The 12,148-nt window shown below is 38.6% G+C and overlaps 2 protein-coding genes across 4 annotated transcripts; one reads left to right on the top strand and one right to left on the bottom strand.

Moving 5' to 3' along the window:
- Positions 1-340: 340 nt before the first annotated feature.
- Positions 341-3,826, top strand: arpc3 (actin related protein 2/3 complex, subunit 3). The gene is made up of 7 exons (XM_083793916.1): positions 341-431; positions 765-864; positions 1,236-1,312; positions 1,913-1,981; positions 2,735-2,861; positions 3,055-3,149; positions 3,555-3,826. Exons 1-7 carry the CDS (start codon positions 426-428, stop codon positions 3,615-3,617), a joined length of 537 nt encoding a protein of 178 aa, XP_083650042.1. The 5' UTR covers positions 341-425; the 3' UTR covers positions 3,618-3,826.
- A 1,358-nt stretch (positions 3,827-5,184) lies between these two features.
- On the bottom strand, positions 5,185-9,991 carry LOC310879330 (ubiquitin-conjugating enzyme E2 G1-like). Of its 3 annotated transcripts, none has more exons than XM_083793918.1 (6): positions 9,721-9,991; positions 8,780-8,882; positions 8,579-8,676; positions 7,615-7,793; positions 6,990-7,092; positions 5,185-5,587 (listed from the first exon to the last, which is right to left on the bottom strand). In XM_083793918.1, the coding sequence occupies exons 1-5, from the start codon at positions 9,761-9,763 to the stop codon at positions 7,006-7,008; spliced, it is 510 nt and encodes a 169-aa protein (XP_083650044.1). In that variant the 5' UTR covers positions 9,764-9,991; the 3' UTR covers positions 5,185-5,587; positions 6,990-7,005. The 3 variants fall into 3 exon arrangements, with proteins under 3 accessions (XP_083650044.1, XP_083650045.1, XP_083650043.1); XM_083793919.1 differs by having other exon boundaries at positions 5,185-5,583; XM_083793917.1 differs by having other exon boundaries at positions 5,185-7,092.
- Between the last annotated feature and the right edge of the window lie 2,157 nt (positions 9,992-12,148).

Below are 12,148 nucleotides of genomic sequence, written 5' to 3'. Positions count from 1 at the left end.
AACTGTTAATAAATATTTCAATCAATCAAAACTCAATCGATGATTTTTGTTTTTTTATAAGTGCATATTTAATTGTCTCTAAAATAAAATTAAAATGTCATGATGAATTGAACAAGGTGCACTTGTAAACAAGTCTAGTGCTTTATTGGTCGTCCACTCACAGTTAACAGTTTTTTTTTAGTTGTGCTTGAAATGTACTGTAATTCTGCAAACTGTTAATATATACTTCAATCAATCAACCAATCTCAGTAAGAAGACGTGCATAAATCAGTCATATGTCGCCGCCCTGTGGCTCTTACAGAGCATTGCACGTCCGTATACTTCCTGCTGTAACATTTCATTTAGGGCGGAGGAGGAGAGGCGGAAGCAGAGTAGACATTTCTCTTTCACTGACTGAGCACAAACGCTTGTATTTATCATTCAAGATGCCGGTGAGTAAAAGCCTCAAAATCTAAACAAGCATCGTTCTGCCGTGAGATTTGGTGGGAGGGATAATATTCTTAGTGAAACTAACTATCTGTGGATGTCGATGATGCAGCAACATTGGATAAACTGTGGGCAAATAAATGACTCGAGCCCTCTTGCTATCCTGGTTAGCTTACTAACTAACTAACGTTAGGATGCGTGGATTATTTATCAACTGTAGATTCACAAATGTAAACAGTTTACGCAAATCAATCGGGTTACATGTGTACACTGGCCGAGTTGTACACATGGGTGGCTTGGGCTGTGTAACGTTATTTAAATTGAGCATTTTGTTCCAGGCGTACCATTCCAGCTTGTTGGATGCAGACACCAAAATGATCGGAAACATGGCTATGCTTCCACTCAAGACACAGTTCAAGGGACCTGGTCCCAAAGAAAGTATGTTTCCGTACTACGTTTCATATTCAACTATGTAATAATAATAATTTCAAAGAGAACACACCACAGCTGTCACTGTGTCAAGTAATGCGTGAACATCACTGGTACTTTAAACCTGTACTGTATAAGTACTGTACTATAATGCAGGAATTGGGTCATTGGACAGTCCGAGGCCACAGGAGTTTGCTTATTTCCATATGGTCTGATGTGTCCACAGTCCATCCGTTTTTATGTCGAGCTGTCAAAGTGTGTGTGTGTGTGTGTGTGTGTGTGTGTGTGTGTGCGTGCGTGCGTGCAGACACAGGGCAGAACATCAGCAAACAGGAGTGTGTGTTCCTTGATAATGGCCAATGACCACTTTGTCATTTCAGCCAAAGACCAGGATATCATCGATGAGGCTATATATTACTTCAAAGCCAATGTCTTCTTTAAGAATTATGAAATTAAGGTGAGAACAATAATCTTGGTTCCTTCCAATGCAATTGGTATGTGACTTGGTGTGAGTATGTTTTAGGGAAGTGACTGACTGGGGCCTAACGGGCCTCTATCAGCCGCTTTAAACATGAACCCAAATGTATTCTAAATCAGTAGTTCTCACACTTTCAAATGTTTAAAATAAATAGCAGATGTACAAGCATGCAGCGTGGCACAAAGTGACACGCTCTTGAGCTTGTATATCTGCTATTATTGAATAGCCAACACACAAATCCAGCCAGTCCCTATATGTAGCTGTTAGCATTCAATGTCATGAATTCTTGCTATTCTTTTGTTTTTAGACAGCAGTGTTTCTTTTCTTCTTTTGTCATAACCCTGCCACTTGGTGTCGCCTTTTGCTCAGACTGTTTCTCTGCTCTTTCTCCACATGTCTCAACTTGATTCTGCCCTCTTCTCTGCAATCTTCTCATAGTTTTGTAGTAGTTAAGACATGATGGGAACTGCACTTGAAGCATGTTCATGTCATAGTTTGCAGGGAGTACACAGTGGACAAAATACTTGATTTGATTACTTGATTTTAACCGGTAGTGTGTTTTTTGTTTTGTTTTTTCAGAATGAAGCAGACAGGACATTGATCTATGTCACATTGTACATATCTGAATGCCTAAAGAAGCTACAGAAGGTAAACCACACATAATTACATTGTATCCATCTACGTATAAGTATACAATGAACCTAGTATATTTTACTTCCAGCATAATACTGTGTTTATTTAACTCTGTGTAAAAAATTACCCAAATGCATCTGTCCAATTTACTGGTACACTAAACTAAAATATGTTAGCAGAACAAACAAAACAGGAAGATGTGTATAATCCAAACCAGGGACACCGTTTTGAAGTATTGGTACAATAAATATGTGACTGATAATAGTGTTATTAATTAGTGAATTGAAATAAATAAACTCCTTAGCCTCCTTGTCACTTGGGCTGGTAAAGTGGAATTACATTGTGTGGAATTTGTATTGTTTGACTGCAATCCCATGCAATATACTCTGCATATCTTACATGACGACGAGCGGCCAGGAAGATATTTCCCTTTCATCTTTCCCATAGATGTTTCAGAAGGTATTTATTTAAAGACCTGTAAGTCCTAGGCTTTACAGGTCTTTAAATAAATTCTTTCTGAAACGTCTATGGGAAAAATTTATTGGAAATTCTCGTCTGCGACGCTCTATTGCGGACTTCAATTGTGATGAACCGCATTCGAAATAATAACTGCATATTGCCTCTTTATTTGGCGAATGTGCAAAGCACATTTATGAATCGCTGCAGTGAATTCACCCTTACTTAGCTTAGGAATATAAATTAATTAAATAAATGAGTCACATTGTTTAGTGATATCACTCACATATTGCTGTGCGTTGATCTTTCCAGTGCAGCTCCAGGGGCCAGGGAGAGAAGGAGATGTATACTCTGGGCATAACTAACTTTCCCATCCCTGGAGAACCTGGTTTCCCCCTCAATGCTATGTATGCCAAGCCTGTAAACAAGCAGGAGGAGGGTACGTAAAACTTGATATTCACTGTCCCTTTCTGTTAGAAATGAACAGTCTCAGTACTGTACTGTAGTATATAAGTTATGAGCCAAATATGCTGTTAATTGTTCTGTTGTGAGCTCTGACGTCCTTAAGGTAAGTTTGACAGTCATGGTGTGGTGCGTAATAATGGCAACATGAATGTCTTTCCTCATTTCAGAAACCATGAGGGCGTATCTCCAGCAGATCCGCCAGGAGACTGGTTTGAGGCTCTGTGACCGTGTGTTTGACCCTCAGACAGACAAACCTAGCAAGGTGAGAAATTGTTGGACACAGAACATTGATAAAATAAAGTCTAAATAGTTTTTTCTACTGCATTGCATAAATCTAAATTCTGTCTTCTGATTTAAAAAATAACAATCAGGGATTAGTAATTGGCACATGCACTACATCATCAATATACAAAATGAGTGACATGAGTTTTTAGTTAAGGTTTGGTTCTAAAATACTGCATCAGTGATTTGTAAGAAATAATGGTGTACATTCTCCATCTGCTCGGCTGTTTAATTGATGGAACACTATACAAACAGCTAGTCTTAACATACAACGTACAATTTCCAAATAGTCGTGTCATACTTTTTTTTTAACATGCCAATGCAGTGAATGGCCTGGCTGAAAGTTGTCTTTATAACAGTGGCTTCTTTCTATATTTCTTCTCAGTGGTGGGTGTGCTTTGTCAAGAAGCAGTTCATGAACAAAAGTCTGTCGGCTCCTGGACAGTAAACAACTTATGATGTCCACTTTGTACTCTGCACATTAAGATGGGTGGATTTTTCTTTTTTAATATATATATATCTCTTTTGTGCTTCTGGGATTGTGTGGTCAATGTGATTTTTATATTGAATACAAGGCCAAGGGTATGTTTCAACTTGTCTGGTTGTTAATCTTTTTGAGCTGGTGCTTAATAATAAAGCAATCATAGAGATCGGAAATGAATCTGTCATTTAATCCTGTGCCTCACATTTGAAAGTGAATAAAGTTGGTCATACTGTACAATCATGTTTTTCAACTGATTAAGGAAAAGTATAATTTAATGCAGCACTGTCATTAAATAGTTATGTAGAAATGTAACGATGTTAGTGAATATTCACACTGAGCTTTATTGCTTGTAAGAATGTACACAAACCTTTTAAATGGTTGAAATTGCACACTTAAAGACTAAAAATATCATACAAGGAGCGTTACATGACATCACCTAGATCAGTGGGTTTTCAAACTTTTGCCTAAAACACATCAATGAGCAAGTTAAAATATCATGGCATGACTTCATACTAGCAGTTGTGCAAGATTAACATGCCCAAATTGTGCACAGCAACTTTTAGATCTGTTTAGGTATATTGATTTAGCCTCTATTAGATTAGGAAATGACTGTTATAGTCAATTATAAAATGTAATAGTTGTGTATACAGATTGAAAAGTGTCTCGCAAACAGTTTGGGACCCACTGACCTTGACCATTTACCTGAATGGTATCGTACATTGCAGGAACAAACATGAGCTTCCCCAAGGGAATACAAAGGCAGGTAACTTAGTTTCTATACAATTCTTCATATTTACATACAGTACACAAACAGGGCAAACACTAGGGCTGAGATCTTTTAATATTACAAAAAATATCTGCTTCATGTCTCATGCTTGATTTTTGGTTTCTCAAAAATACATTGAGCTAAAAAGAAATAAGTGGAAGCATCCCGACAGGTTTCACGTAAACTTTCTTTTGCTTACAAGGAGAGAAATTAAGGCAATGTTGTGATGTTTCCCCCCCGAATCCGATGAGAAGGAACACTTTCACTGCCGAGCACTTATTTGTCTCTATCACACTCAAAGCTACAAATGTTGCAAACCTGAAATTGCATAAGTGAGGACACTGTAAAGGTAGATGGCTCAGTGTTGCAGGTTGAATGAAAATATCTTCAAAAAAAAGAGAACATGCAGCTATATAAACAAAATAAATGAAAAGTAAACTCACCAAGACAATTGGGTAGAATAAGTGGGTATACGTTTCTCTAGATTGTTTTACAAATGATCACATCAGAAATGATAGGCAACTCCCTCTGTTGCAGCCAAGCCTGTGGGATAGTAGCGGCTGGTGCTGATTTTGTTCAGAAACCCAAACAAACCAGTCAACCTTTTCCATTTTGTTTCCTAAATGTTTAAAAGCTCTGGATGGTGTGCCTCCAACCAATTCAAATTTAAATGTAATAGATGGGTGATTTAGTATAACCTCATTGATTTAAGTATTTAAGTTTAATAAGGGAACAGAATCACATAAGGATTTTCTTAAAAAAAAATTATCGTGTCTTGTTTTGCCACGAGATATACCCTTTAAATGAGCCACCCCTGCTTGCAAGTGTCAAGATTTACCAGTTTACTGTATCACAAAGGCTTGGGACAACGATTAGCAGCAGTCTATAAAACAACTGTAGTACTATGCAGAATTCCATACATATTGTTTTAATAGTTTAGAAATCCACCATAATCAGACCATACTACTGCCACCATCTAATGTATTTATCATTGTACAGTTTTCTGCATACAAACATTTTTAAACATAAAAAAGGGGGTGGGGGCAGGGACAACTAATTTGTTGCTATACTGGACCATACTGTAAGCGCATGTTCATGCCCGGCAATCATATTATTCAACGGTTGAGCTTTCAGTGTAACCACTACTTCAGTCCCCTTCAATTCCTATCTGGGAAAAAAACAAAACAAACATCAATCACAGTAACAAATATTTTTGGTTGGTTACGTTATGTTGAAAAAGCCTCCATACGGTAATACTGAAATGACCATTTAGATTTATCCAAATATGATGATTAATTAATGCAATGCCAAATATTGATGTGGTTCTAAAGCAAACCTTTGCCCTCATGAAAACATCGTGTTTATGTAGGGGTGGCTAATATGATGAAGGTACATACATTGGCAATGAACAGTGCCTCATGATTTGCTTTGACGGAGGTTGTGTGCATTGTGCGTAGTCTGCAATCCACTATCACCAGTAAAAACGAGTAAACAAAATATTTGAAATTTGTCAATTCATTGCAATTCTTTCTTCCTGTAATTTGGGTTTTGTGATCATAACCTTGCGAGTTTATCATCCGTCAACGTTTGTACTTCCTGGGAGTGACGGTTGTACGGACAATATCCATAATGTACACTTCGCTCTGCATCGTTGAATAAAATGTGGACTGACTGAAGCCAGATCACGACATATCATCCACACAAATTACCCAAGACATTCGAGGTAACTTGTATATTTACCATTTAAAATGACCACATAAAAAGATTATACAAAGATAATCTTACAAAAGACAAATCATGCAAATTCATACTCCCTTCGCAACTCACAGGGTGTTCCACAAGCATCGGCTGCTGGCTGAATAGCAAGAGTATTTAAACATTTCCAGCTACTTATTTACCCTCTCACGAGCTTCATCTCGACTCTGATCGTCCGAGGATCAACGCACATCCAACTAATTACAAATGAAAGATCAACTGTTACACATTGCTTGTTTGTGTGTGCCTGTCACACATCTAATATAGATTTGTCTGTCTCATCAAATGTTCACTCACTTGTATTTTATTATAACGTTAATGTTGCACGAGCGCGTGTGTGTGTACTGTGTACGTGTCTCATCAGTCATACTTGTATAGAGTAGAGCTCAAAGACAGTCAAAATGATTTACCAGGTAAAGCATTTTTGTGCTGGTTAAAACATTTTATAATTTTTCCCCACTACAACAGAACACAGCGGACCAAAATGGAAATGAGGCTTTATATTATTTGCTTATTGCTATGAGCTACTGTACTTACTTACCCTAATATGCCTTCCATCTAAGATGCTCAAAGTTCAATAAGACTTGTTTATAATTTGGTTATGGTCGCCTGCTAGAATACAGCCTAAAAGTGTGTGATAAACCATTTTATCCATTATGGGCCCATCCACCCAACCGTTATCCTTTTCCCACCCCGGTTTTCGACTGGCTACCATTTCCACCCAACTGACTGTATTCACTTGTGGAACACCCTGAACTCACAGGAACATCATGTCATCAGTCAACACAAATCGCCTGACAAGTGGTGGTACTCACAAGTTAATTAGAAAACCTAGTCAAAAGCCATCTCCTGACTTTTCCGTACACAGCGTGCAACTTTCTTCTTGAACTCTCCCCTGGGATCCTCCCTCCATTCTTTCTGCAGAGCAGAGCACGAAAAGAAAACCAAAGATATTGTCACAAGCACTTTTCTTTTCATAGCAGGCTACATATTTCTAAAAACCCACGAAACAAACTTGACTGCTTTCAACCTGGCGTCCCTACGACGGGCATGTCATCATAGACAAAATGTTTCAAACAAAACCAGACCTACAAGCTCCCATCACATCGCAATGCGACACATGAGCTTGTAGATCTGGTATTTTTGCTACTGTACATTAAAGCGACACTAATATATAGAAAAGGGCATTCATTTACAAAGCAACGTGAAACGGATCAAAATGGAGATACAAGGTTTCTGCCCGACAGTGACAACCTATCAATTATGAAAGTGCCATCAATATAGTATGCTTCTTTTTGTATAGTTTATAATCCACTTCATATAAAGTATAGTGCCCAACGCAACTGAATTATAGGCTGTGTTTTAATTGCAGATATCTTACATCAGGACTAACCCCAGCATACATAGCATCCAAATACAAAACCATAAAAAGGCACTTACAGCTGCGTCTACATTGGCAGGAGATTCATCATTGGGGTCTGCCAACATGGAGATGACGCTGATCATGATGGTCTCCACTGTATGGATTGGCAGCCAACGCTCCTCTGGTTTCTCATAGCCGTATTTGTCCACTCCAGGCTCATGCAGAATTGAGATGCATACGTCGCCATTCTTTGCCACTGATAGCAAGCAAAATGGAAAGAAATCAGACGTGCACTATAGGATTTCTTATGTGTTCTGACTGATATGCATGCGTCGGTAGTGAAATCGGTCCAAACTTCGGTCTCAATGTCTCCCTGCCTAGTGGATATCCTGACTTTTAGTAAGTTAGTTTCTAGGCGGAGAAAATGTGTGTTGTTCATTACATTTCGGGCCACAAGAGAGGTTATGATTAGGACACATACACTGCACAGTATATTTCAAGACAATCTGGTCACTAGTTTTCAGGATATGTCCCAGAACACATATTCAGAATAAGTTAACATGAATCCAGCTTACTTGCTTGATACCCAACCACTACAGGAGCTGTAATCCACTATATATATATATATATATATATATATATATATATATATATTCACAGACAGACTGCTGAGACCCGATTGTCTCTGTAATGTATACTCCCATATCCATATGATCACATTAAACCTTGATAATTACTTGAACAGATTGCGACTTCAGCGTGTTCCTGGAAAGTTTATTTCACATTTATATTTTATTAGACTTAAGGTCCGTGCACACAGAGTGCGTTTTTCGGATTTCTAGCTGCGTTTCTCCATCGGCTTTCCGAAAAACGCGAAAAAAGAGAACAGACCGCTTGAAATATCACTAGTGGATGGATGGGGGAGCTATGTGTGTGGGCTGTCTTAATGTTATAACCAATAACATGTTTTCTAACATAATGGTCTAGCCAGGGAGTCACATAATGGTCTAGCCAGGGAAGGATAGGCCGGGTTTACCTTACCATTGGGATGCCAGAGTTCTGTGATGAACTTCATCTTGGGAGGTCTCAAAGGGTAGTCATGGGGGAAGATCAGGTGTGCTTTGAAGAAACCTCCCTCACTGCAAATGACAAGACGACTGATCACAGTGTCCAAGGACAAGGGCGAGCAGTGTCAGTGAAATAGCAGAATATATCATTCACCGCCGTTTCATTTCAACTCACAACAGTGTATCTTGTGGACCGATGAGGACCACTTCCCACTGGTAGATGTCATCGTCATCTATGAGACCAGCAGAGAAGCCCTCCACGGGGTTCTTGTTTAACTCTGGAACAACAATGGACAAGAAGAGGTGCACGCACATCCACAAATTACAACGGGTGCAGAATCCCAAAAAGTTACTAGGAAAAGAAAAGAGGCACACCGTTTTTAAAAGCTTCCAAACAAATTACTGTATTGACAACAATACAACGTTTTCGGCCTCAGGGGCCTTCTTCTCAGGTTACCTGAGGAAGGCCTCCTCTTTTCTTTTCCTAACTCTGGAACAAAACACTTGGTTTAGGATTTAATATTGCCCCGTATACATCCTAGATATTGTCTAGGAGTTGAGATATTGTAATAAATTATAATGTTGTGAAAGACATTATTGTCTAATCTTTTTAACCACTTAAGCTTGTAGTGTAGAGCATATATTTTATTATTATTGCAAATATTATATTTGTCTTTTTTTTTAAACATAGATATAGAGGTCGCCCATTTAGTTAAAATAAAAAAATCCTGATATTTGATTTAGTCCATAAATCGGCTTGGTCCGAAATTTACCAACTGAAAAAAAAAAAAAAAAAACAATGTTTAATCCCACATCATTTCCGAGCTTCCAAACCTGACATTGTTTAAGAGTGTGTCTCGGTCGATGTCAGAAGAGGAAAGTAAACACGTGTCTTCTAAAAGGATATATCCGACTCAGAGCTGCTCAGTCGTGACGTTATAAATATCATTAAGGGACACATGGGTGCTGAAATACAGCAACGACTGGCTAACAAACATTTAGCATTATGTTCGCATATAGTTCATTACGGACGTACGTCTTTAGGAAAACAACAATGACATAGCAGCTGTTGCCAAAATGAACACTTTAATAATAGAGATTTAGATAACTTCTTACCTGAAAGTTGTTTACGAAGTAACAGTACTGATTGATCAGTCATGTTGTTGTGTGACTCTCTATAGCAGCGTTATAGGCGTGTTTTAAATTAAAGTAATGTCCCTCCAGTAAATACTAAAGAGCTATACGTTACTATCCGCAGCAGCAGTGTCGAACACGTTTGTTGCAGGGCCTTCTGTTGTTGGCTGGTGCTGTAATCTCTGCAAACAACTCAAGTTACCAGAGAGAGACTGGGGTTAACACACTGTTGTGTGCGTGTGTTTGTGAAGAACTCAAGCTGAAACAAACAAAGCGCGCATGCGCACGTTCAAGCAGTGCTTCCGGGTGATTGCCAAGGAGTACATTGAACGAGGAGAGGTCAGGTGGTCCTATGGCTCTATATGGGTTATCCTTGTGAAGCAACTTCACAGATATCACTACAGTCTGCCGTCTCTTCCTTCCCAGTATGTCTTGGTTGTCTTGTCAAGGAGCCCTGTTGTTATTCTCAACCACTTAACCACAAAAAACATTGTACACATAAGCTATTTTATGAATTTGTGGGGGAAATGAAGAAAAATCTAATGGCCTAATAATATAGTAAAAATAAATAAAATTGTGTGGCTTTCGCCTTTATTGAGGGCCCCTCCAGGTTTAATGTTTGTTTTTAGTTCAATGTCTGTTTTAAAAACGCCATTGACAATGAAGAGAAATTAATGTTTGTTTTTAGTTCAATGTTTGTTTTAAAAACGCCATTGACAATGAAGAGAATAGAGGGTATGCGTGTGATATCATCATTATACCCGGAAGTTATGCGGGAAAGCCGAGTGGCAAACCTTGAGTTGACAACCCATACATCCAAACAGAAAGGTCCTATCTGAACAACATTAAATTCACTTTGTCACTCACTTTGCCACTCGATCTGCCATTCACTTAATTCATGCATGCGCATACCCTCTATTTAATGTTTATTTTGACACTGTTTGTTTTACATCATCTAACCATTTCAATTAGACTTTAATATATTAGCGCCCCTCACTTCACACAGTTGTGATTCTTTTGTCACAGACAGTAGGCTGACAGGAAATGGGGACAGAGACGGGGGGGACATGCATTAAAGGCTGTCGGGATCGGGAGTCGAACCCGCAGCCCACTGCCAGACTCAGAATACCATGCAGCCAAGGTGCCTGGACCGCTGAGCCACGGCCCAGGCCATAATATAGCAAATCTAACCATAAAGGACCATACCATATATAACATATCTTCTCACAGCATTGGCCATATATGCCTATATATATATATATATATATATATAAATCGTGTAAGATAAGCTGCTGTTATGGTGGTTCTTCTCATCAAAAAGTGTTGAGCTCATATGGATTGAGCAGAAGAAGTGTCCCAGAAGAATTGTTCTAATGTGTCACATAGTGGGGCTGAGGCCTTATGCCCTTTCGTTTTGCAATCTGTCCTATATTAGCAAGATGTTGTAACCCAGGTCAGAATAGCCAAGTCAATAAAATAAATATCTAAATATGAATGGATTTAGGATATAAACCAGGTTAAAATACACTAACCAAACTTCTACAAAAGAGCTTTAACAATGAGACTATTTTACTATACAGAGTACAATGTATGGGTTTATATTCTATCTGTATTCGCATTCATCTGCTTGTGTGCTTTGAGAGCCCTGTGAGGTGCTCTGAACAAGCCAATGAACCAATTGACCAATCAGGTCTCTCAATTAATAGACTGCACTTTGGAGAATCACCAGCCCAGGTGATGTGATTCAGCTAATTACATGCTGCAGAGCACAGAATGTTCTGGAGAGAACAGGAGAGAGAAGCCTGTTGAGCAGACCATTTGACAAACAGAGAGGAAAGACAAGATTTGATTAATGTGAACAGATTATTTTCATTTAAAGAGTTTTGATTGATCCAGTCTCTTTTTGAGAGAAGAGTGCTGGTCCTTTTGAGAAGTTTGATCCTGGAACCTGTTAATTGTGTGAACTTTGAACACTGACTTGGTGAGTTGAACTACTGTGTTTGTGACTGACAGCAGCAGCCTATGTTACACTGCATAACTTTCATGGTAACAGTTTTGATTTAATTGCATATCCAGCTAATTGTAAATGTACTATTAGTAGTTGAACTAAAATGAAGACAATGTTTTATTTTGTTTCTAAACTTTTAAGGGTGTGATCCTAATGTGTGATTATATGACCTGTTTTGTAAACAGGTCAGGTCTTTTTGCTTTGATTGGATTGATTCGAGTGATATTGGCATATCACTCTGGCGAGCTACCCACGATTCTACGGATGAAGATCCTCAACACCGCTGTCCCCTTAAATCAGATAAGACATTTGGTTTGAACATTCCCCCATTTCCCTCTCCTCTCACTGCAGTAGCCTGGTTAATAAACCAGACTAATTTCGCACGGTAGTCACTGTACCAAA

This window comes from Protomyctophum parallelum, assembly GCF_964188405.1.
Source record: "Protomyctophum parallelum genome assembly, chromosome: 21".
Taxonomy (NCBI): Eukaryota; Metazoa; Chordata; class Actinopteri; order Myctophiformes; family Myctophidae; genus Protomyctophum; species Protomyctophum parallelum.
Note: the sequence above shows the minus strand (reverse complement) of the source record. Positions and strands in the feature narration are given on the sequence as shown.

Bases quoted from the DNA above. Each gene is read 5' to 3' on its own strand.
- arpc3 (XM_083793916.1), top strand. The intron at 865-1,235 runs GTATGTTTCCGT...TTGTCATTTCAG, and splicing joins GGGACCTGGTCCCAAAGAAA to CCAAAGACCAGGATATCATC. The intron at 1,982-2,734 runs GTAAACCACACA...TGATCTTTCCAG, and splicing joins GCCTAAAGAAGCTACAGAAG to TGCAGCTCCAGGGGCCAGGG.
- LOC310879330 (XM_083793917.1), bottom strand. From the start codon at position 9,763: ATGACTGATCAATCAGTACTGTTACTTCGTAAACAACTTTCAG. The intron at 7,794-8,578 runs GTAAGGTAAACC...GCTTGCTATCAG, and splicing joins AGAACTCTGGCATCCCAATG to TGGCAAAGAATGGCGACGTA. The intron at 7,093-7,614 runs GTAAGTGCCTTT...TCTGCTCTGCAG, and splicing joins CTGCCAATGTAGACGCAGCT to AAAGAATGGAGGGAGGATCC.